Here is a 26545-nt window from a genome sequence, read left to right as displayed (position 1 = left end):
AACAAAACCCCATCATGAGAGCTCCAATGCTAGACGCGCGCAAATGCGTACAAGATTACGGCGGTTTGCACGGGGAACTGGCCCATAGGGGACCATGCCGCCAGACTCGACATACTCTACAATTTGAATTGGCGAAGCTGCTGGTGACATTGGGCAAACTGATGCAGTTGTAGTCCTCACACGATTCTAACTCTTTGACACAAAAGGCAGCAAAGAGAACATGGCCAGCAACGGCTAAGCCTTTATTTGCAGCTAAGGCTATCGAAGCCGATGGATGGATCTTTTATGACGACACCAATTCATCACTAAGCAGTGCAAACAGCTTAGTAGGAAACTCCTCTTAGCTGTAAGGATTGCATCCTCGCAAGGCATTAAACTTCGCTTTGAGTCTTTAGGTATACAGTGAAATGTTACGGCTAAACTTTGCCGACGAAAACACGTACGAGTTGCTCAACAAGTACTGCTCCTCTTTCAACGCTGTGTGGAAGGCTGCGCGACTAACCCTCTCTGTGCTGCCATCGTTCAAAAAGTGCTTCATTTTGGCTTCCAGAAGAAGAGCATAATGGCGCTGAGGTTTTGGAACAGCTTGGGGTCAAGAATAACCTCAATGCCCCCAGCTGGATGCTGCTAGAAAGCAAAACAGGGAAGAGATCCAATACACTGGGAACTTTCCTACTATCGGCGTTCCCGAACCGGATATTAAGAAGGTTCGGGAGCAATCGGGCTTCCGGCTCTACTAGATACTAGGGACCGTCACGTTTCTTGCATCGGCTCCTAAAACCATTGAAGGGGCGTACAGCTCACGCATCCTCACCTAAGGCGTAGTTAAGGTGCCTTACTTCTCAAATAAAGCATTCGAAAGCGGTGAATGCACTTACCAGTGGTTGGATCAATAGCTGCAAGACATTAATATGCCTTATACAAGAACCATGGATTGCTGGTGGGGTAATTAAGGGCCTAAACTTCCCAAATGTTGACCTGTTGGATGCCAATGGAAGTGATCGACCCCGCTCCTGCTTGGTCGTCTCAAAAGACTTCCAGGCTAATTTGGTTAACGGCCTATTGGTTAACGACACCACGACGATCAAACTAACCATAGAAAGTCAACAGGGAGATAAAGGGATTCTATGATACTTTGCATATTTCAGCCATGACGCTGAAGTAGTTCACAGTGAAACATTTATCAGAGCTGTTCAATATGCCAAAAGTAAAAGAATGGGGATAATAGGAGAATGCTACGCAAGAGGATCGAGACAATTAGGGTATCTAGTAGGAACCCACTTTCTTTAACGTGCTCAGGCAGGAGGTCATCGATATCACGATGGCATCCTCTGACATGGACTCTCAAAGTTGCGGCTAGCCTCCTCCTGCGGTCCTTCATCACAGCGGTTGCCGAAGATGAAGGAAGGATTGTTGTGGCGTCATTGTTGATAGTTTATGGTGGCATCGCTTACTCCGCTGCTATCGGCGTGGCCCAGCTTGCTGGGCAATTGACGGAGGCCGTTGAAGTGTTGGTCATGTCAGGTGCCGGGAGACGAGGCAACGTCGGTTTGACTATTGACAGTTTCAAAATTCGCTGGCTTTTGTTACGACAGTACGATGTGGCCATTGACGTCTATGATGTACGCTCGCTCGTTGCGGAGGATGATTTGTTGAAGACCAGAGTACGGCGGTTACAGAGACTTCCTTATGACCTCGACCCTTTTGAAAACGCGTGAGTGGACGAGTATGGGTCTTTGAAAAAAACGCGGACTTCTGCGCGATTTGTCTCGAAGCTGGCACTGGCTATATAATTTGCGCAAGGCTGCAGAAACCCTTGACCAATGTTGAGAGGCAGGCATTTGAACGGCTCTGAATGGAAAAGAATTCTCTCGGAATCCCAAGTGTCGTGCCGTAATACGTATCCACAGGGGATGCCTGTAAATTGTCCTTAAAATTGGTACGGAAGTCAAGCAAGAGCAAGGCCAGTAAGTTGGGCCATGGTGCCCTCGTTAGCAAATTTCCGAACCCTGATCAAATTAGAGATTTGCAGATTGCTAGCCCACAGACCTATATTCCTTGGGGTCACTTTTTACGACTTTCCCGCTTAATAGTAAATACTATTATCTATAGTGAAATTTACCACTCCTACTCCCTGAAGTGACCACGTAATACACGGCTATTCAGACTATAGTGACTTTGTCTTCCACCTCTCTCCAATGGAATTAGGATCGTATATGGTCATTTGGTCCATATGATCATTTCAATGTGGGACGTGATTGAATCCTTTGAATAAGTGTTAATTTATGCTAACGACAAAGAAGATATTTATTCACATTATCTTAAATTAAGTACAAACTTAGCGATATCCTAATCTAAAAATTCAATATTAACATTTTTTCTAAAATTCGGGAAACTCATTTTGCACCATTTATATCTAAGTTTGCACAATGGAGTCCACAACTTTGGAGATGATTTTAACAAGATTTCAATAAAGAAACAAACACATCCAGTCAAGAGTCCATAAGATAAAATTATCCAATTTAATTGAAGATGGGATAAACTTAGAGGTGTCATAGTTCGTCCAACTGTCTTTTTTCTTTCCAATATTCCAGCTTCAACTGCTTCTGTGAATGCATCTGAGTCCCATTTGAAATAGAGTCCACTTTGGAAACACCGCAGCAAAACTGTGTTGAATGCATCTTTAAAGGGAGAGCCATGGGGCATAAAGAAGCCTGTAAAAACTGTTTCTACGCAAACGTTAGAAAATATAAATAGGGGTCGTTCCAGGAAGTTCTGTTGTTGCATGAGGAAAAGTGCTTTCTCATCTGGAGTATTGTAGGCGTAGCTGGTGTTCAAAATATTCCGATGGCGATTAAATGTTTCTGTATCTACTGGGATATACAGATTTTTGAATTCCGGAGGTTTCAGTACACTCTCGTAAAATCCAAATTCAAAATCTATGACATAAATTCCTAGTCCAGCTGTTATCATTTCAGCTTTAGTAGACACAGGACGTTCAAAGACCCTCGTGGTGAAAATACCAGCTAGTAAAGACTGATATGCACTCGCGAAGAAAAAGGAGAAAAGAACAATACTAAGTCGGACCATTCGATATTTCCATAGTTTCCTGAATGCCCAGATGACGTAGGCTTGAAACACTAAAGCCCTGACACTGTCCAACAACAATATACCAACTTGGAAATGATCTGTGATAACTTTGGCAAGCCAAAGATTAATGAACAAAATATAGCCTGCCATAAAACTCAATATTATTCCGACGCTTGTTGAAAATGAATAAAGTAAATATTTGTCAGCTCGCACTTCAGCAGGAGCTGGGTACATTATACACACTTTTACCATACGCACCGGGTAACTTCCGTCCACATCTGACCCATTCTGACGATATGGATGCATTGAAATTGTCACCTCATGCTTGCGTACTAAGTTAATCAGATTCTCTGCACGAACATATGTGTCATTCGGTATCAGGTACTCATTCAGCGTTGCGTTATGCTTCTCCAAAAAGGACATGAAAATTTTACTTGCATATCCTCCGATTCTTTGGTGTCCATGGCGATCTTTGTATCTGAAAACCCTGGGTTCATCGGTCTTAATGATAGTGGTTATCGGGAAGCCATGTAGGTCCTTCAGCTTGTTCGGAAAGAGGTCCTGCTCTGGAGTCAACTCGTAAATTTTGAAAACTGGAAATGGTGTGAAAGTGAGTATTTCACCACGTCTACAATCCAACGAAAACATTGCTACAACATTGAGGATTCCCAGTTTCCACATGAACTCGAAGTAGAATAAAGCATGAGCTTGGGAATTGTCCACTTTTTCAAGAAACCACAGAATAGTCTTTGCACTTCGGATGACGTCAAGGCTGTTAGGTTGGCACTTCGTCAATAAACCTGGATCGTTTCTGATGATAAAAATGAACAAATTATTTTTATTTGGAAAACGTTTGATATTTATGGTAGATGAATCTTGGATGAACATAACTGGGGACTTCAAACCAGCTAAAAGATTTTGATTCACCCGATGTCCTTTGGATACGAAAACGATAGTGTGAAAATCGGATTGTCTTTGAAGGGAAATTATTGCATCGTCCTGCCAACAACATCGTCCGAATACAGCAAGTATTGACAGCAGGACTGCTAAAACACTAAATGGTATTCCTGTATTGAACATTTTGATTCTAGTGTGGTATCGAAAATAACAGTAATAGCGCGATATACCGCCGCTGTGGTACATTCATACATACATTCGTGTAGTAATTACAGGATAGTATCCCCATACGGAAAAAAGGTTGATGACTTTGGAATAGTTCAGTCTATTTGCTTGAATAATAGATGACAACGTTAACCCTAAGCAAACAGCAGAATTTCATATCATTCTCGTTAGCAAAATGAATAATGAAGGAAGGATCTGGGAGAATGTTGAAGAATCGAATCAGCCTATAAATTAAGAAAAGAACTAGGTATTGTTCCTTGTACTGTAATTTTTTTTAATTTTCCTTCCGCATACATTTGATTTGAAGACCACGTGCCTCCTTCATCAGTGCTAGTACCTAATTAATTAATCTGTCTTAAACTACCCCTATTTATACGGTAACTTTTGATTCTACTAATTACTCTGTAATTGTTTTTCATTCTGTCGTCTGTCCTCTGTCGTCTGTCGTCTGTCCTCTGTCCTCTGTCCTCTGTCCTCTGTCCTCTGTCCTCTGTCCTCTGTCATCTGTCCTCTGTCCTCTGTCCTCTGTCCTCTGTCCTCTGTCCTCTGTCCTCTGTCCTCTGTCCTCTGTCCTCTGTCCTCTGTCCTCCGTCCTCCGTCCTCCGTCCTCTGTCCTCTGTCCTCTGTCCTCTGTCCTCTGTCCTCTGTCCTCTGTCCTCTGTCCTCTGTCCTCTGTCCTCTGTCCTCTGTCCTCCGTCATCTGTCCTCTGTCCTCTGTCATCTGTCCTCTGTCCTCTGTCCTCTGTCTTCTGTCCTCTGTCCTCTGTCCTCTGTCCTCTGTCCTCTGTCCTCTGTCCTCTGTCCTCCGTCCTCTGTCCTCTGTCCTCTGTCCTCTCTTCCGATTTTTCCCCTGATTTTTTAAAGTTTTGTGTAAAACTGTCTGTCTGCTTTTTAAGGTGGTGAAAATCTTCAAAAAATGTCAAACGTACGTCAGAGTGTGAGATTTTTACCCACTAAAACCACCCCCGACCCCCCCTCCCCGTGGAACCACCTTTAGGTATTACATAACGGGGCGGAGTTAGCTTGTTTTAGCTAGGTCTCCTTCTGTCTACCCACGGGGTTTTTCAACCGCGCCTTCCTCACTTCTTCTGCTTTTCGCAGTTTATCCTGGATTACTGCGATCATAGAATTGATCGCATCCCAGCCTTCCTGTCAAACTACCATTCTCCGGACCACATCTTCCGATGATAGCGCTTCACCTAGAGTTTCCTCTACGTTCCCCCTTTCTTTCACGAACGTAGGACATTGGAAAAATACGTGCGCTGAGTCCCTTGGGACCCCGTCGCAGTTTGGATAATTAGGCGAGGTGTCCAATTTAAACCTGAACAGGTATTGACGGTATCCTCCATGGCCGGTGAGAAACTGGGTGAAATTATAATTAATATCCCCATGTTTTCTCTCCAGCCACTCCCCGATGAAAGGGATCAACCTGTAAGTCCAACGACCCTTTTCTGACTGGTGCCATCGCTATTGCCATCTGCTTATGGATCTCTCTCTTTCGGCTTTTTTCACCTGCGATAAGGGAGAGATAGTCCTGGTGTTATAAATGTTCATCATTTCGGTTGCCAGGATGTCAATTGGCATCATTTCCGAGATGACGAACGCTGCATCGTCTGAGACGGTCCTGAAGGCAGAACACACCGTTAAGGCTGTTCTTCTGTAAGCCGTACTCAGTTTATATCCATTGCCTAAAACCTGCAGCGCGTTTCCTAAAACTGGGACTGCATACAGCATGATAGAACTCACCACCCTGGGTATGAACAGCCTGCAAATATGCCGCGGTCCTCCTACGTTCGGCATCATCCTTGCGAGAGCCATACTCATGGTGCATGCTTTTTTTCAAGTATGCTCTATGTGCTTAAAATTGAGTTTTTCGTCTATCATCACCCCCAAATATTTGATGGCTGGCTTGGAAGTGATGATACGATTCTCGATTCTAATGCAGGCTTAATTTCTTTTGCGGTGCTTAGTGATGAGGGCCGCTTCCGTCTTTTCCTCAGCGAGTGCCAGTCCAGCACTCTCTAACCAAGCCATAACAACAGTGATTGCTTCGCTTGAGTACAACTCAGCATCCTAGAGATGCTTTGCGACCACATCATCATCATCATCATCAACGGCGCAACAACCAGTATCCGGTCTAGGCCTGCCTTAATAAGGAACTCCAGACACCCCGGTTTGCGCCGAGGTCCACCAATTCAATATCCCTAAAAGCTGTCTGGCGTCCTACGCCATCGCTCCATCTTAGGCAGGTTCTGCCTCGTCTTCGACTCTTGCGACCACAACCAGTACTATATCATGGGCGTAACCCACCACCGTGGCTTTCTCCGGAACCAGAAAATTAAGTACATCATTATACATGATGTTCCACAGTAGTGTGCCCAGTACAGAGCCCTGTAGGACACTCGCAGAGACAACTTACTCATTGGTTCCATCATATTATACCAAAGTGTCCGCTCTTGCAAGTAGCTATCGATAATAGCGGCGAGGTAGGTGGGAACACACATATTCGTCGCCAGAGACTTTCGTATAAGGTTCCAATTGGCCGAGTTGAATGCATGCCTCACATCTAGGGTCACCACCACACAATATTTGCTAGTACAACCCCTTCCGTGAATTGCATTTTCGGCCAAACCAGTAACCATTTTGATGGCATCAATGGTTGATCTGGCTTTACGGAACCCATACCGCCTATCTGAGCCCTTGGCTCTCGATGACTAGGAGTAATCTATTATAAATAACCCGCTCCAGCATTTTCCCCGTAGTGTCTAGAAGACATATGGGTCTATAGGAAGACGGTTCCCCTGGAGGTGTGCCAGCCTTAGGCAGCAGCACCAGCTTTTGCCGCTCCCATGGTGCTGTCTTAAAACATTCCCTCTTACTCCGCTGGATGGCGAGCTTGAGGTTCTTGCGAGCTTGCCCTCTGAGCCGTTTGTCTGGCTCTGTGGCAAATGGATCGAAGGCTGGCAAGTTCACTATTCCATCTAGTGGGAAATGAGCATCTCCTAGGCATCGACGCGTCACATGCTTTAGAGATGCTTTGTGTAACATCGAGATCTCTATCCGTGGAGTTGCCTACTTTGCTACGCAGGTCTAGCCACACTTCCATGAATGTTTGCTCATCCATGACTTTTGCAGACCATCCTGATGGTCTTTTGGATTTCGGCTTCCGGGGTGCGGATCTCCTGCTTTGTGGCTCCGTCCTTAGTTCAAAAGTGATTGCTTGGTTGTCACTGTACGTGAAGTCCTCGCTAACTTGCCAGAACATGTCACGTGCTAGCGCAGGGCTGACAAGAGTCAGATCTACAATTGAACCAGTTCGCCCTTTTCCATAAGTGTTTACATCGGCTTCGTTGGCCAGAACTACATCTAACTGGGTGAATGCTTCTAATAAGCACCGCCGCCTTGCGTTAGTCTCTCTGCTGCCCCACTCGGTAGCCCACACATTAAAGTCACCGGCTATCACCTTTGGACCTCGTCCCCTTGCGTCGTGAACAAGATCATTTAACAGGTCTTCAAACTCAGGCAGTGTCTGGCTCGGTGGGGCGTTGCAGTTGTGCCGCTTATTTTTGCCCATACAAAGTCGCCTGGCCCATGCTATATTTTATGGCTTGACGACCGGCCCCCACCAGTCGAACCTGTGACCCATATACCACCGTCAAAATTTCTATACGGTTCACTAATGATAGCAATCTCCATTGCGGATTGGTAAGTGGTCTGCTCAAGCAAATCTTGTGCGACCCTGCAATGATTGAGGTTTATTTGTATTAACCTCATTTTTTCACTGCAGTTAACGCCTTCCTAAATTCCTATGCCGGTTATCCCGTCCCTCCTTTCCTTCGCAGGCATTTGGCCTTAGCCGCATTCGGGAGAAAAATTCTCCGAAGAATTTTTGGCCCCCTACATGAGGATGGACGATTCCGTAACCTACATAACAATGAAATCTATGAGCGATATCATGACCGTCAGGTTGTGGATAAAATCCGGCTCAATAGGTTACGGTGGGCGGGTCACTTAATCTGTATGAATGAGGATGAAACTCTATAAGGGCAGTATCTTTGGTAGAAAAAGAAGACGAGGCAGACTCTGCCTAAGATGGAGCGATGGCGTAACTGAGGACGCTAGACAGCTTTTAGGGATATTGAATTGGTGGACCTCGGCACAAAACTGGAATGTCTGGTCTTCCCTATTAAGGCAGGTCTAGACCGGATACCGGTTGTTGCGCCGTTGATGATGATGATGATTGCAATCCACGGCCAACAACTTCCGCGCTGACTCCACTGGCAGTCGTATTATGGCCGTTTGAGTACCGCCATAAGCTTTTCTTAGGCTGACAATAGATTCTTCGCTGAGTTCCTCCAAATTGAATTGTTCCTTCAAGGCAGTGCAGATCTCTTTTCTGGATGTTACCTCATCGAGATCCTTGCACTGTATATAGATCTCATGTTTTTGGTGACGAACCGCGACATTCTCCCCAAGTGAGTTTATAACTTGGTTGAGAAAGCCGTCAGTTTTCCCCACGTTGGATTTTTTATCTCAAACATGAGATCCCTTTCTGGGTCCTCCGGATTTTGCTGACATTTCCGCTAGGTCTTTTAGGTCGGGGTCAGATTTCCCCTTCTTCAGTATCTCCGCGTACGTTAGATGTCCTCTGCTGAAGATTACAATTGCCTACGGGCGAATTCGCACCTTTGGTTTCTTGTTTCTTTTTTTGTTCACGACTATAGTCCAACCACCGTGCTTATTTTGCTTCGGTTTCGCTTCACTAGACGGCATTCCTACTTTGGATACTTTGGGCCCTTCTGAACTTTTAGTTCCATTTGTTGGACTGGTCAAAACCCCTCTTTTCCATTTTGGTACCTGTTGATTCCACAAAGCTTCCCCCTCTTTGTCTCGCACTCGCTTACTTGAGCGAAGGTCAATGACTTTGTGCTTTGGTGTCACTTGGGTCGCCTGTGACACTGTTGGGGCTGGCATGTCCGGCTTTTCCTTAGACTTTCTTATTTCTTCCTGCGACTTATTGTAAAACACCCTGATGGCTCTCACCATGTTCTCAATGGCTTGGCGCACCTTGTGTTTGTCCTTGATGATTTCGGAAAGCTCAACTATTTTAGTCCCAAACTGCATAAAGGGGAGCTCTTCTGGGTCAGTTCTCGGTGAGTCCTGGCCAAGTTACTACTTTGAATGACTCCTTCACCTGTTTCAATTGCTGAGCTCCCATGAGCTTTCTCTTTTGCCGGCTTTGGTATTGGAGGAGATCGTAAAATTGATGAGCTTCTCCTGAATGGATCCATTTGCTGCTGCTGGAATACCTCTTGATTGAATCCGACAGGTGTCGAAATCGCCTTTTTTCTCCGGCTATCTCCTTTTAGCCCATCATTCTTTGGCTTTGCAATTGATGTTCTTGGCAGATTTGCACTTCATTTGAACAGTTCCTTCTCCAAATCTGAAACACTTGTAGTATTAGATGCAACGGTGACCAAGTTGTCCACTACCGAGGCAGTGTGGTCGAGGGATATCGACAGCCGGGAGCCCGGTTGCTCACTCCCAAAAGCCGCCAGTACTGGAGTTCCGAGCCCATACACCGTAACTTTACTCCTTCTCAATTCGTCCATCTTGGTTTTATTATCTGGGTGTCCTTCCCATAGCCATTTTGGTCCACGCACTAGAGATGAGCAAACACTAGCTCATGCACAGTCAGAAAAGAAAAGTGCATAAACACATATTTACACATCAATAGGTATGCCTAATCCGCCAGCTGGGGTCGCGGCTGATGGGAAATCTGGATATTCCTCACAGGTCCATCTGTCCGTCTTTTTTTTTTTGAGGAGGTGGAAATCTTCAAAAGACACTGGTCTGGACACACCAGCGTGTGGGGTTTTTACCCACTAAAACCAGCCCCGACTCCCCCCTGCCCCGCGGAACCACCATAAGGTATTACATCACGGGGCGGAGTCAGCTCACTCTAGCTTTGTCACCTTTCTTTCACACGCGGCGCACGTGACCGCGCTTTTCTCCTTTCTTCTGCCTTTCGCAATTTATCTTGAATAGATGCGATCATGGAGTTGACCGCATTCCAATTCTCTTGATGTGCTAGCATTTTCGGCACCAGCTTTTCTGGTACCAGCACCTCTCCTAGAGTCTCCTCTAGATTCCTCCTTTCTTCCACAAATCTCGGGCAGTGGAAGAATACATGCTCTGAGTTCTCTGGGACTCCATCACAATTTGGACAGTCGGGTGAGGTCTCCAACTTAAACCTGTGAAGGTATTGGAGATATCCTCCATGTCCCGTGAGATTATAATTAATCTCACCGTGTCGTCTCTCCAAGCACTCCTTGATGGCAGGAATGAGCCTGTGAGTCCACCGACCCTTTCCCGAGCGTTCCCATCGCTCTTGCCATCTATTTATGGATCTCTCCCTCTCAGTGTTCTTCGTCGCCGTCTGTCCGTCTGTCTGTCTGTCCGTCTGTACGTCTGTACGTCTGTACGTCTGTACGTCTGTCCGTCTCTCCGTCTGTCTGTCTGCCAGTCTGTCTGCCCGTCTCTCCATCTTTTTTTTTAAGGAGGTGGAAATCTTCTGGGATTTTTACCCACTAAAACCACCCCCGACTCCCCGCCCCCCCGTGGAACCACCTTTAGATATTACATCACGGGGCGGAGTTAGCTTACTTTAGCTAGGTCTCCTTCCGTCTTCCTGCGGGGTTCGTAACCGCGCCTTCCTCACTTCTTCTGCTTTTCGCAGTTTATCCTGGATTACTGCGATCATGGAATTGATCACATCTGACAAGCTACCATTCTCCGGACAAAATTTTCCGGTGATACCACTTCACCAAGAGTTTCCTCTAGGTTCCTTTTTTCTTCCGTCTGTCCGTCTGTCTGTCTGTCCGTCACACGCATTTTTCTCGGAGACTGTTACCGTGATTGACACCAAATTTGGTGGAATGGTGGGAACTGTGAGCGCCCACGCATACAGTGAGTCACATCCTTTTACGTCGAATTTGAAAGGAGGTCCCCATGCATGCAAAAGGGCGTACATTTTTTTTTCACCAAATATAATCATGTGGGGTATCAAATGAAAGGTATCGGTTAGTACTTTCCGAAGCTGGTCTTAGTTTTGGCATTTGTTGAAAAGGCGGGGAGTTCGGGGGGTTGAAAGTGATCATTTCTTTAACGGACAGAAACTGCCCAACCGAAAAATCTGAAAAAATCAGGAGTCTGCCACTGTACGTTGCCTAGGCTCCAAAATACCTTCCAAACCGATATCCTTCAGATAAAGTTAATAATAGCATATTACTATAATTTTCAGTACTTGGTTGCGGAACCCTCCTTAAGTTCATCCTAGCATCACACAATTTTGCAGAAATGTGGGCTATAATAAAGAGAGAATGCCAAGGTAGGATGGAAACTTCAAAGGCCCCGCCTTATGGTGCATCTGAGGCAGGAGAAGCAACAATTGAAGAAGCGATCGTGGCACTCAGGCCAAAGCGTGCGGTTGAGGCGTATTTTTTTTTTTATTTTTACTTCAGAGGATTAACCCATGCGTTGATCAGTCGATGTTTCAGGTATCGATGTAGACCCACGCATCGGTTAAGCACACATGAAGTTTTGTAAAATGACACGTGAAGGGTCGAATAGAGGCAAGCAACTATATATCGACGGAAACTTGCGAGGAACTTCAATATTTGCAGAGGGACATTCACGGTCAGTTTCGCTCTCCCCCCTTTGTCGTTTCCCGCCATTCAGGATAGTCCTTGACCAAGGTACATCACGAAAAGTCATTGAATCTTCAGCGACCAGCTTCGCTTCGGTTTCCACTTAATCAACATCGCCAACCATGCTTCCAGTATGGCTGGAATGATATTAAGTTCTTCTTCTCACCTCATTTCAATTATGTCTTCCATAATATTTTCAAGTCCCTCCTTAAAAATACCCTTCAATATTGGTCAGTGTTTTTGATCCCTTCTCCACAATTGTGATTGAGGCAGGTAGCGTTGATATTTTCGAGTTTCCCTTCGAGGAGCCCGACAGCTAGCTCCGTTAATCAATCCTGAGGCTTTACCAACCTTACAATGCTCCATAGCTTAGTTCATTTGGCTCTATCGTTTTAAGGGTAAAATTGGTTATTTACTTCCTTCACTCTATGAGCGCAATATGTAATTCGGACTTCTTTATTCTGTGCGATTACCCTTTAAATAAATATCCAAGTGTGAATGGATGTGAGAAATATAGACCCAAATCCTGTTGAGGGTAATTCCCCTTAACGAATTTACGAAATTGTTTGTTAGTATAAAAACAAATATTTACCAGTAGTGGGAAAAATACTACTTTTATTATACAAATTTATTTATTATACATATGTCAACTAGCTTCATGCAAACGTCAAACCTTCCCCAAATTTATTTTCAGCTGCTACCCCATCATCTTTATGGTGATTCCCACTTCCTTCTCAAGTTTTTGAGAGCATAGAATAAATCTTTTTTCGAAATGATTTCAATAAGAAAACAAACCAAACTACAAGAAAGTCCATAGAGTAAGAGGGCCCAAGCAAGGGTTAGATGAGCCACGCTGATCGATGTCTCCATATTCTCAGCAATCATTTGTCTGGTAAAGATTCCAGCTTCAACAGCCTCGTCAAAAGCATCCTCGTACCACTTGAAATAGAGACCACTTTGAAAGGTTTGCAATAGAACTTTGTTAAACATCTCTTTGAAAGGAGAATCCACCGGCATAAAGAAGCCTAGATGCAGTTTCGCTATGCAAACTGTAGTGCAAAGAACTAACCGTCGTTTCAGATATTTCTGCTGGAGAAGGAAGAACGAGGCTTTGTCATCTGGTACAGCACACCCGTAGGAACTATTAAAGAAAGAACGATATGTGCTTACTACATCAATTCCTGTAGGAACTATGAGGTCTCGAAATTCCTGAGGTTCAATAGTGTTACCTAAATAATCAAAATCAAGCTGAACCATAAGTATCTTCAGTTTGGCCTGAATCATGTCTTCTTTGGTTTCTAAGGGCGGTTCAAACAACTTTGTAACGAATACGCTAGCTAAACGTGACCCATATATACTCGCAATGAAAAATCCGAAAATTGCCACACTAATCCTGACGCACCTTTGTTTCCAAGAGTTATTCCTAGCGCTGCTTCCAAATGGCTGGCATACTAGTCCACTTACAGTGTCTAAGAAGGCTAGTCCCAATTCAAATTTCCCGGTCATAAATTTATTTAAATATAAATTTTGAGTTAACGTAAGGATAGCGGTTACAAACAGTAGCATCCATACCTGAGAAGGAAAGGATACCAACAAATATTTATCCGGGGAAATTTCTTGAGGGGCTGGAACCATAATACATTCGTTGATGAAACCAATTGGATAGCTTCCGTCGCATGGTAATCCGAGCTGACCGTATGGATGCATAGAAATGGAAACATTTCCTCCAGAAAGTAAGTTTAGCAAAGCCTCAATATTCAAGTAAGTTGTATTTGGCATTAAATATTCTTCCAGGGTGGCATTATGTTTCTTCAGAAAAGCCAGGAATATTTTAGCTGCGTATCCTCCAAGTTTCGTTCTACCGCTGTGGTCTTTGTATCTAAATATTCGAGGTTCATCTCTTTTTATCAAAGTTGTTATGGGGAATCCATGCAAATTTCCAAGCTTATCGGGAAATATATCTCTTTGGCCGCTGATGTTCTCCACTTTAAAGGTAGGAAACGGATTATATGTAAAGACTTGATTCGAAGCACTTTCACTGTCAAATATTGCAACAACATCCAGGACCTTTTTCGTCCACATATACTCGAAATAAGGTGCGGTATCTTCAAAAGGAGTTTGCACGATGTAGTTTATCCACAAGATAGTTTTTCCATGGCGTAGTATTCCCACAAAGTTGGAGATGCATTTCGAGATTGATCGTAAATCCATTTGATGTCCTTCAATTGATATAATGAAAAGATTGTTCAAGCTCAATAAATTTTTTGTGTCGTAATTTGATGAATTAACTACGAAAAGAACGGGCGAGTTGATTTCTTTGATGAAAGTATCACCAGGGAACTGCCCTGGACAGGGAAAAATAAGAGTATGGAAATTGAACCGTTCTTGAACCCCACGTGAGGACAAACCGTCGCTTATTACCACCATCGACAACACAATAACTTTGTTAAGGAACCCCATGTCCAACTTGTCAACCTCTTACCCAAATGACATGACAAATCAACATCCTTAATGTTCGACATCGATCAACCTTCCTTTTGCTGGAAGATACGTTTAAACGGCAACGTTAATACGGTAACATGTTAATAGGGATGACAGAAAGTAGTTCTTTATTTCACTGTTTGATTAGTGTAAGCTCTTAATTGTGTTCTTCAGTAATTTGTCCGTTTGTCCAGTATTCAATAAATAATAACTTCATTACTTTATTCCGGGAGTTTCACAGGTACTACACCATATATATATGTACATATGCTCTAAATTCAGCTAACAGCCATTAACGATATTCCCACTATAAAAGCGGAATCAACGCTGGTTAATTTCATATTTTGGAAATGGGATCTCTGACAGGCCGTGAAGTAAAAATATTGAGAGGAAAATTACTTCCGGAAAATATCTATGACGTTAATTGAAATTCGTGTTAATTGCATTTAGCAACCACACAAAAAAAATATATGAAAGTAGAATCAACAGGATGCTATAGGGTTCGTGTTTCAAAAGCAGAATCCAATTCGGAGGAACTCTGCTAAAAAAGTAAACAGAAAACCAGACAAATAAAAATAGTGAAAAAACTGAATTCTAAATTCTGAAAAATCTCGTTAAAATAGTCACATTGACCCCGATAGAAAGCAAGTTGCCATGAGAAAGAAATATCGCAAAGTAAGCAGTGGGCCCCGTTCAACTTCACTTTTCGATGGGAAAAGAGTGGAAAAGTTCATAGGTTAATACACAGATGGCGCTACAAGTATTAAATCCATATGATTTCCTTAACCTTCAAAAGACACATGTACACATTTGACAGCTGCCGGATTATTAGTTTGTGGGATAAAGCATTTTGAGTGAAGCAACTTTTGTTAGTTTGAAAAAAATTGATAAAAAGGATTTCATGTGTTAATAAAACATTGCTTATTGCGAGAAAAATACTGTTAAGCCAATGCTTGGCTTGATAAACATTATTTGTACTTTGCACCAGGAACATCAACCGAGGACGTTGCACACAGAGACTGCTACCGATGAAAACATCAAAAAAGTCTACGAAATAATTTTGGATGGCCGAAGTTGAAGTTGAAGATGATCGAGATAACTAAGGCTCTAAAGATATCAAAGGATATCAATTAGGTACTAGCACCGAGGAAGGAGGCACGTCGTCTCCAAAACGATCGTATGCGCGACAAAATAAAAATATTTAAAGGATAAGGAAAAAAGCCTAGTTCTCTTTTTCAACTAATATACTATAATATACTATAACTGTAAAAAAAAAACAAAAACATGGACACTAATTTTAACATATCAAAGGACACATCACGCGTATATGGTTGGGTATGCAAAAGCTCCATTTAAAGTGGGTGAAACATGACTCCATCATTTCACACCAGAATCAAAGCGAACGTCATCTGAGTAGACTGCACGTGGTGAACCGACTCTAAAGCGTGCGAAAACGCAATAGTCAGCTGGCAAGGTTATGGCTTCAGTATTTTGAGATACGCATAGTATAATATTCATCGACTATCTTGAAAAGGGAAAAACCATCAACAGCGACTATTCATCATCATCATCATCAACGGCGCAACAACCGGTATCCGGTCTAGGCCTGCCTTAATAAGGAACTCCAGACATCCCGGTTTTACGCCAAGGATGTAACTCATTGTATGCGTAAGCGTTCACAGTTCCCATCTATCCACCAAATCTGATTTCAACCGCTGCTACAGTTTCCGGGAAAATGCGTGTGACGGGCAGAAGAAGGTGAAATCTAACCCCGACCTAAAAGGCTTAGGCGGAAATGTCAGCAAAATCCGGAGGACCCAGAGAGAGGATCTGATGGCTTTCGTAACCAAGTTATAAACTCACTTGGTGAGAATGTCGCGGTTCGTTTCCAAAAACATGCGATCTATATCCAGTGCAAGGATGAGGTTATATCCAGAGAAGAGATCTCCACTGCCTTGAAGCAACAATTCAAGTTGGAGGAATTCAGCGAAGAATCTATCGTGAGTCTTATGGCGGTACTCAAACGGCCACAATGCGACTGCCAGTGGAGTCTGTGCAGAAGTTGTTGGCCGTGGAAAAGGTTCGGATTGGATGGATTGTTTGCCGACTAAGGGAACAGATCTCTTTAAAGAGGTGCTTCCAATGCCTAATATTTGGACACTTCGCGAAGGCATGCACTAGCGGCATCGATCGGTCCGATCGATGTCGAAGATGTGGGGAGAAAGGACATACTGCCAAGGAGTGCAATCATCATCATCATCAACGGCGCAACAACCGGTATCCGGCCTAGACCTGCCTTAATAAGGAACTCCAGACATCCCAGTTTTGTGCGGAGGTCCACCAATTCGATATCCCTAAAAACTGTCTGGCGCCCCGACCTACGACATCGCTCCATATTTTGTGTGTTGTGTGTTTTCTACAATAGATATTGCCCTTATAGACTTTCCGGGTGGGATCATCCTCATCCATACGGATTAAGTGACCCGCCCACCGTAACCTATTGAGCCGGATTTTGTCCACAACTGGACGGTCATGGTATCGCTCATAGATTTCGTCATTGTGTAGGCTACGGAATGGTCCATCCTCATGTAGGGAGCCAAAAATTCTTCCGAGGATTCTTCTCTCGAACGCGGATAAGAGTTCGCAATTATTCTTGATTAGAACCCAAGTCTCCGAGGAATACACGAGGACTTGCAAGATGATTGTTTTGTACAGTAAGAGCTTTGACCCTATGGTGAGACGTTTCGAGCGGAACAGTCTTTGTAAGCTGAAATAGGCTCTGTTGGCTGACAACAACCGTACGCGGATTTCATCATCATAGCTGTTACCGGTTGTGATTTTCGACCTTAGATAGGAGAAATTGTCAACGGTCTCAAAGTTGTATTCTCCTATCCTTATTCTTCCTGTTTGACCAGTGCGGTTTGATGTTGTTGGTTGATTCGTCTTTTTGTCTTGCTTTCATTGATGTACAGCCCAAGATCTCGCGCCAATCGACGCCTGCTCGATCTGGATGAAGGCAGCTTGTACGTATCGGGTGGTTCTTCCCATGATGTTGATATCGTCAGCATAGGCCAGCAGTTGGGGAGACTTGAAGAGGATCGTACCTCTTGCATTTACCTCTTGCATTTACCTCAGCATCTCGGATCACTTTCTCGAGGGTCAGGTTAAAGAGGACGCATGATAGGGCATCCCCTTTGTCGTAGACCGTTGTTGATGTCGAATCGTCTTGAGAGTGATCCTGCTGCTTTTATCTGGCCTCGCACATTGGTCAGGGTCTGCCTAGTCAGTCTTATTAATTTCGTCGGGATACCGAATTCTCTCATGCCCGTGTGCAGTTTTACCCTGGCTATGCTATCATAGGCAGCTTTAAAGTCGATGAACAGATGGTGCAACTGTTGTCCATATTCCAACAGTTTTTTCATCGCTTGCCGCACAGAGAAAATCTGATCTGTTGCTGATTTGCCTGGAGTGAAGCCTCTTTGGTATGGGCCAATGATGTTCTGGGCGTATGGGGCTATCCGGCTTAGCAAGATAGAGGAGAATATCTTATAGATGGTACTCAGCAACGTGATACCTCTATAATTGCTGCACTGTGTGATATCTCCCCTTTTATGTATGAGTCAGGCTTTGATTCGCTGTCCCACACCTTGAGCGCAAGTTGATGAACCATTTGGGGTAACTGGTCGCCTCCATATTTAAACAATTCGGCTGTAATTCCATCAGCTCCTGGCGACTTATGATTTTTAAGCCGATGAATTACATGGACTGTTTCTCCTATACTTGGTGTTGGCAATATTTGTCCGTCGTCTTCAGTTGGCGGGACCTCCAACTTGCCGATGTTCTGGTTGTTCAGTAGCTCATCAAAGTAATCAACCCATCGCTCCAATATGCCCATTCTGTCAGAAATCAGATTTCCCTCTTTGTCTCGACAGGATGAGCATTGAGGTGTAAAAGGCTTCATCCTGCTGACTTGTTGGTAAAACTTCCGCGCCTGGTGCGGTTACTCCCTATACTTTTCGAGTTCACGGACTTGTTGGTTCTTCCAGGCTTCCTTCTTCTGTCGTTGAAGTCCCTTCTCCGCTCGCCGGAGTTCGTGATAAGTCTCCGCCCGTGCCCGCGTTCTTTGAGAATGCAACATTACTCGGTATGCAGCATTCTTCCGTTCCGTTGCTAGCTTACATTCATCGTCAAACCAGCCGTACCGACTCCTTTTGCGGTTGGGGCCAAGTATGTTTGTGGCCGTATTTATAATAAAGTTCTTCATCTCTGTTGACTGCGGTTGTTGCGGTATACATTTCCCTCTTATATGTGTTGCAGAGGGCTGTGTTGTGGATGGCTTCAGTGTTCACTCTCACCTGATTGTCAGAGGCGATTCTGGTTGGTGTTGTTATTTGAGCTTGGAGCACCATGCCACCGAGATAGTGGGCCGAGTCTATATTGGCCCCCCTATATGTTCTGACAGTTATCAAGGCTGAGAGGTGGCGGCGTTCGATCAACACGTGGGCAATTTGGTTGAAATTGGTCCTGTCTGGAGAGGCCCACGTATCTTTGTGAACCGCCTTCCTCGCAAACCAGGTACTTCCAACAACCATTTCGTCTGACACTACTCATTGAATGATCTGCATTCCGTTATCATTTGTATTTTAGTGTAAGCTATGGGAGCCAACGTATCGCCTGAATACGGGCTCCTTCCCTACTTGGCTGTTAAAATCCCCAAGTATGATTTTGATATCATATCTGGGACAGGCTTCGCTCTACTGCCTCGTAGAAGGTATCCTTCTTCGACTCTGCAGTCTCCTCTGTAGGGGCGTGAACGTTAATGAGGCTTATATTTCTAAACTTGCCTCGCAAGCGCAGAGTGCATAGCCGTTCGTTTATGTTTTCAAAGCCGATAGCAGCAGGTTTAATTTTTTGGCTGACCAAGAAACGTACTCCGAGCACATGGTTTACTGGATGGCCACTATAATATATGGTGTCGCGGCTCTTCTCCAAGAAACCGGTCCCTGTCCAACGCATCTCCTGTAACGCTGTTACATTAGCCCTATATTGGAACAGGATATCGGCTAGCTGCTCAGCAGCATCTCTGTACAGGGAGCGCACGTTCTATGAGAAAATGCGCAAATCATTATTCCCTTGTCGTTGCCAGGTTCGTCGTTGTCTTATTCGTCCAGTCCAAGGCTCCTGTTGTGACTTCGTAACTTCGGTTTTCCATGTAGGGTTGTCGGCCCTACCCAACCCCCAGCCTGGAGGACCAGTTGGTACAATTTGTCCCGTTTTTAGGCGCGGGAGACTCGCCTTCATCCTTCTCCGTCTGCAGTTTTTTGTTCAGAAGGAGCTCCCAACGGTCACCACGTGGAGGTGGAGATAGGGTTTGGTAGTATATCTGTTGGTGTTGGTTCAGCAGGAACTTCCCAGGTTTTATGCCCCATCGTGGCTACCAATTCACGTTTCATCCTGGAAGAGGAAAAATAGGAGAATAAAATATTCATATTCACACTTAAAATCTCCTTAAAGTAGTCATACCGCCCCCGATAAAGGCCAGATAGTCATGAAAAAAAACTCAACTCAAAGTAAGCAGTAACCCCTCGTTCAACTTCGTCTGTCGGCGGAAAAATGGCAAAAAGCAACATGTGAATGCTCCCCAAGTGACAAGTGCCATTGTCTCCTCTGCTCTTCCCCTCGGACACCACCTTCTCATGATGGGGGAAGCCTGTAGTAGTTTATTACTACACTAAGAGTGTCCAAAATATTGTAATTCTCCAAGTGGTAAGGAATCACAGACTTCGAATACACTTGTGACTTTGAGAAATCCGGTCGCGGCCGAGGTACGGATTTTGGAGATTCTCCACTTCAGTGGAAAGTGCAGCTAGCGTCTACGGCTTGGTCAGCGAGAATAGAAGGTACAACAACTCCCTTAATGAAAATATGATTAGAACCTTAGATATCTAAGAATCTAACTACGGCCGGCATGCTGGTGTCACTGTTGCAAAATTTTTCCAAAAAAACAGAAGTGGGAAGCCTGGTAGAAGGAAACTTCAGCCACAAACAAGAGGGGACTACAAGCTTGCTGTAAGAGCCTTCCCTTTCACCTCTACCTCTACCTCTACCTGTGGTCGCAATTGGTCCAATACCGGTATGTAGAAACAGATCCATGCAACGCGAGCACTTCAAACCTGAGAGGGCTCGCAGTCGATAACAATGGAAGGCACTGTGAAAGAAGACAAAGTTTCTTGGGAAGGAGGACATGAACGTTACTACACCACCAAGTGTGGCAATATCCAAAGAAATCGGATGCAAGAAGGCGAGACTTTCGACGAATGGTGAGGACAAGCTGGTAACCCTGTTGAGATCCACACGAGACGCAGCAGACCCTTCAGTTAGTGGCGATTTCATATTAAACGATACTTATACCTACAAAGATAAAGGTCAGTCTAATTAACCTCCAACATGCCAAAACCATTTTCTATCTAGTGGGAGCAACGTCGGCAAAGTTGGAGGACTGTTCTTATATATTTCCTGTCCAAAAGCCATGGGTTCCTTTTAACAAAATGTGTGGTATTGGATCAATAACGAGGGCTAGGATCTTCTTCGCTGGAAGATCCTTCAGATCAAGAGCCTGCATTTTGATGTGAAAATTGTTGCAAATAACTAGGTTGAGACACTTCTGTTCCCAGGACCTTGTTGTGATCAACTTGGGGAGTTTGCTGCATTCATTTGCCACCTATTCCAGTAGCATTTGCACAAAGTGCAGACAAGCGTCACGCAACGTGCAGCGGAGAAGGCCAGTGAGACGGACGTAATGACCATCTACCGATTTAGAACACGCTGTCAAAGTCTTCTTAATCGCTCTACCAACACTTAATTTCGGAGAGCATACCAGTCGACTCATCGGACAAACACGGAGATTACGTCCAATGACTCCTCAAACCGCAACAATGGAACGGAGACGCATCAGCAGCAGCCGACAGATCAACAAGCCACGCTGGCTGTCGAGTCGGTCGCTAACTGATGCATGACGAAATTTTGGAAGACCGCACCGCAGCAATGGTTCCACCAGATCGAGTCTATATTCAATGTCAATAAGGTACGCTCCGTTACTAATAAATACTATTAGTCGTATCAATCCTCGACCCGGAAGTCATCCAGGAGATCGCGGATGTACTTAAGGCGATAATCCTAGATCGCCTTACCGATTCAGCGGACCGCTAGCTGCACAAACTTCTCACGGAGCTAGAATTGGGGGACGAAAAACCATCACAGCTCCTACTACAGATGCGGACGTACGGGAATACGATCGCAGAAGACGCGATTCGTGTAAAATGGATAGACATATTTCCGCCGAATATTAGCAGACTCCTAAAAGTGTTAAAAGCGTCAAACCTAAATGAACAGGTCATGCTCGTGGAAGAGCTCATTGCGATTGACCCGTCCGTTTCGGTCGTCGGCACGCCGTCTCAACGACAACATCTTCAATGAAATCCTCGTGCTCCGCCGAAACTGACCCAGTTGCTCGGGAGCTAGCCGCTCTTCCTCTCAGTATAGCACAACTCATCTCCCTCTCGAGACAGAGCCTGCAGGTACGAACCGCATTTCCGGACGACCCACTACCGTATCGCGAGTTCTATCGAAGCAGGGCCACCAGCCGCCAACGGACCCGTTCCAACACACCAGCCGACAATCCGGATTGGTGTTGGTATCACGGCAAGTTTGGTCTTCACGCAAAGAGATACAACAAACCCTGAACCTCCCCATACTCCGATTAGAAAAACTAAAAGAACCACCTCTGCCTCAGCCGGCAGAAGGTGGCACCGCGCTTCCAGCGGAAAATCGCCTGCACATTTTCGACCGTGAAACATCCATCAAATTCATTGATTCGGGTTCCGTCATATCGCTACTCAAGAAATCTTCGGTCAACCGTTCAGTTCTTGCGCCAACCTCTCACACTCCGTCCAGCCAAAGCCTCACCAATTAACACCTTCGGGACGCACATTCTGATGCTCAGCTTGGGGTTATGCCGAATCTACCCCTAGCGGTTTATCATCGCAGATGTCCATTCAGCCATTAACGGCGCAGATTTCCTAGCGCATCACGGTCTGCTTTTGGACGTCAAAGGAAAAAAGCGGGTTGACTCACTAACTGACATCACAACAAAGCATAATTTAATAGCCCCAACGACCGTCATAGTGTTTCCATTGTGTCTAAGACTGGCACACCGTCTGGCGAATTGGGTCTCCTATACTCGATACTGATGAATGAGTTGAACGACATATGCTCGCCGCAGAGCACCACCATCTCTTTATCCGATCTTTTCCCATCCAGCATTAAATTCACACCACGGGCCCTCCGATTTTCGAGCGACCTCGCAGGCTTACCGCGCCCGCCTAGGAGCAGTCAAAGAACAATTTAGACTTACGACTAGACTTAGAACTGTACGAGCAGGGTATCGTACGCCCCTCATCAAGCCATCGGGCCAGCCCCCTCCACCTCGTCCCGGAAGCAAACTGTTCATGGCGAGTTACAGCGGAATACAGACGCCTGAACGCCTGTACTGCCCCGGACCAGTACCCACTACCAATCGTCGAGGATCTCCCTCAGGAGATCAGAGACAAAGTTTTCTCTGTCGTGGATCTGCGTAAAGCATTCTATCAGATCACAATCGCCGAAAGGGATATTCCGGAGACGGTTATAATGACCTCATTCGGTCTCTTCGAATTTACTCGCTCTTCAATGGGCCAACGAAACGCAGCTCGGTCTCCCCAGCGCGCAATGGACCATCTTCTGCGCGATTTCCCATTAACAAGATGCTACTTGGATGACATATTCATCGCCTCGGACAATCACAAGCAGCGCCTCCAGCATCTGTGTTAACTTTTCGAGATACTACGCAAAGCGAGGCTTCGCCTTAATCCTGGCAAATGCGCTATCGGTATGAACCAGGTCGAATATCTCGGCTACACCGTTTCCGACGAGCGAATCAAACCCCTGGCCTCCAAGATCCAGGCTGTTGAGAGTTTCCTGAAGCTCTGAGACAGCTCCGAGCTTCGGCGTTTCCTCGACATGTTTAATTTCTACCGCTGCTGCATTCCCAAGGTGGCGGAAATTACGGTTCCACTCAATGGTCTGGTGAAAGGACTTCCAGGGGGAATGAGCCCACTTCTTTCCTTACATGCCTAGTGACTTTACACTTTTGGCATGCGATGCACTCTCTGGCCCAGGAATTGGCATCCTTGTTCATGGAAGGCCAAAAGTATTTATCGGTGACTAACCGATTTGTTGTCCTGATGCCTGGATGCGCTAAGTCGTGAACTGCGAGGAACACTTCCTTGCGAAAGGTGGCCGAAATGTAAGGCCGAGGTCGCTTTTCCGAATCTTCGCAACAGAGAGAGAGATTCGAGCCGAAGATGGGGAACTCCCGAAATTTGTATTTGGGGTTGGATTTAAGGCTCTGAAGTACTGCGTCATCCTCCTGCGCCTTGGCAATAGCCGAGAAATCGAGTGAGGCGGGAATGTTAACCTCGGAGACACGAGACAAAGCGTCCGAAACTATGTTGTCCTTGCCGGACACGTGCTGGATGTCAGACGTAAACTGGCTTATAAATCTCTGATGTCGAAGCTAACGAGGGACGCTTTGTCGGGCTTTTGTTTCAAAGCATATGTGAGAGGCTTATAGTCCGTGAACACTGTGAACGGCCTGCCTTCAAGGGAGAAACGAAAGTATTTGATGCTCAAGTACGCCTCGAGCAGTTCACGATTGGTTGGTACTGTAGTTCCGTTGAACGGGGTTCAACTGCTTAGAGAAGAAGCTCAACGGTTGCCAGACGTGATTCACCTTTCGGTGAAGAGCAGCACCTACTGCGGTGGGTCAGAGGCATCAACAAAAACGGCTAAAGGTGCATCTTGCAGAGGAAATGCCAAGAATTTAGCTTCAGCCAGTTGCTGTCGGGATTTATTGAACGCGCGGACAGCGTCTTCAGGCCTTGGGCAGGAAACCACGATAGAAGTTTAGCATGCCCAAGAACCTTCGCAAATGCTTTACAGTTTACGGACGCGGGAAGCTTGTAATCGCTTGCACCTTGTCTGAGTCGGGCTGTATTCCTTCAGGGGAAATGGAGTGGTCGAGGAACTTACATTTCTCAACGTTTAGGACTAACCCGACCTCAAGGAGACGTTGAAAAATGCACTCGAGATGGGCTAAGTGCTCAGACTCTAAGGAAGAAGCGACCAAAACATCTTCCAAATATACGAAACAGAAGTCGAGGTTTCGCAGGACCGAGTGGATGAACCTTTGAAAAGTTTGCGTCGCATTGTACAACCCGAATGTCATCCGCGTGAACTCGAAGAATACTGCCGTCTTTGGAATGTTTTCTGAAGCTACAGGGATTTGATGATAAGCCTTGGTTAAGTCCAAGGTCGAAAAGATGCGGCAATTCGCGAGGTGATGCTCATAGTCGTGGATGAGTGGAATTGGATATCGGTCAGGAACAGTCTGTGCATTTAGCCTTCTGTAATCCTCACATGGGTGCCATTCGCCGTTTGGCTTAGAGACCACATGAAGTGGGGAAGACCAACAGCTGTTTGAGGGCCTGCAGATACCCTGTTGAACGAGTTGTTCAAACTCTTTCCGCGCGGTAGCCAGTTTCAGGGATGACGACCTGCTACCTGATCGCCCTTTTCGAGTGGCAGACCGCGAGTGAGCTCGTGATCTGGTGCCCGAACGCTGAGCGTCCAGCGTCGCCCGCATCTCGGCCACACTGGCTGTTAAGGCGGCTATTTCGCGCCTTAAGTTGCCCACATCGTCCGATGGCTGTTGAACGGCCGCTATGGTCGGGCGTACGTGCACCTCGTGCACTTTGCCGGCCGCAGCTGCCAGTGCCTCCAAGGAACCTGAGACGCACGCTAGGACCGCCTGGGTGCCTTCCGGGAGCCGACGCAGCCAAAGGGACTTCATCAACTCGTCATCGATCTTACTTCCACCCAATTGCTTCATTTCGCGCGGCAATTGGCTGGGAGTTCGATCTTCCAACGTTAGGCCTGCCAGTCAAGTCATGGCACTCTGCTCCCCACTCCTGTGGCGAGGTCTAAACTGAGTGGAGAGCGCCGGTGGCGTCATCTGTCCGCTCGCATTCACAACATTCGAAATAAATTTCGAATGCCGCGAATCTTGTCGCGCCACAATGGAATCTTTCACAAAATTATGACAACTCATTGCATTTTATGGTAAATTTTATTCACATTTTAAGTTGTTGAAAGCATACAGTAAATATTTTCCGGGGATGATTTCAATAAAAAAACAAACCAAACTACAGGAAAGTCCATAGAGCAAGACAGTCCAAGCAAGGGTTAGATGAGCCACGCTGATCGATGTTTCCGTATTCTCAACTGTCATTCGTCTGGTGTGAATTCCAGCTTCAATAGTCTCGTCAAAAGCGTCCTCGTACCATTTAGAATACAGACCACTTTGATGGGTTTGCAATATAACTCTGGTAAAAATAATTTTGAAAGGTGAATCCATCGGCATATAGAAGCCTAGATATGCTGTCGATATGCAAACTTTAGTGTAAAGAACTACCCGTCGTTTTCGATACTTTTGTTCGAGAAGGAAAAACAGGGCTTTATCATCTGGTACAACGTATCCGTAAGAACTATTAACCAACGTTCGATATGCGCTCACTTCATCAACATCTGCAGGAACTATGAGGTCTCGAAATTCCTGTGGCTGAATACGGTTACCTAAATAAACAGCTTCATGATTGACCATAAGTATCTTCAGTTTGGCCTGAATCATGTCTTCTTTGGTTTCTAAGGGCGGTTCAAACAACTTTGTAACGAATACGCTAGCTAAACGTGATCCATAAATATTTACAATGAAAAATCCGAAAATTATCATCTTAATTCTGAAGTATCTTTGTTTCAAAGAATTATTCAGGGTACCACTTCCAAATGGCTGCACTACTAGTCCACATATGGTGTCTAAGAAAGCTAGTCCCAATTCAAATTTTCCGGTTATAAATTTATTTAAATATAAATTTTGAGTTAAGATAAGGACGGCGGTTACCAACAGTAGCATCCACAGCTGGGAGGGAAAGGATACCAGCAAGTATTTATCCGGGGAAATTTCTTGAGGGGCTGGAACCATAACACAT

General features: G+C 45.2%; 1 protein-coding gene across 1 annotated transcript; it reads right to left on the bottom strand.

The window, feature by feature from the left end:
* Positions 1–2349: 2349 nt before the first annotated feature.
* On the bottom strand, positions 2350–4170 carry LOC119646687. The gene has a single exon (XM_038047247.1). The coding sequence runs from the start codon at positions 4168–4170 to the stop codon at positions 2350–2352; it is 1821 nt and encodes a 606-aa protein (XP_037903175.1).
* Between the last annotated feature and the right edge of the window lie 22375 nt (positions 4171–26545).

This window comes from Hermetia illucens, chromosome 1 (genome assembly GCF_905115235.1).
Source record: "Hermetia illucens chromosome 1, iHerIll2.2.curated.20191125, whole genome shotgun sequence".
In the NCBI taxonomy this organism is placed as follows: domain Eukaryota; kingdom Metazoa; phylum Arthropoda; class Insecta; order Diptera; family Stratiomyidae; genus Hermetia; species Hermetia illucens.
Note: the sequence above shows the minus strand (reverse complement) of the source record. Positions and strands in the feature narration are given on the sequence as shown.

Bases quoted from the DNA above. Each gene is read 5' to 3' on its own strand.
- LOC119646687 (XM_038047247.1), bottom strand. From the start codon at position 4,170: ATGTTCAATACAGGAATACCATTTAGTGTTTTAGCAGTCCTGCTGTCA.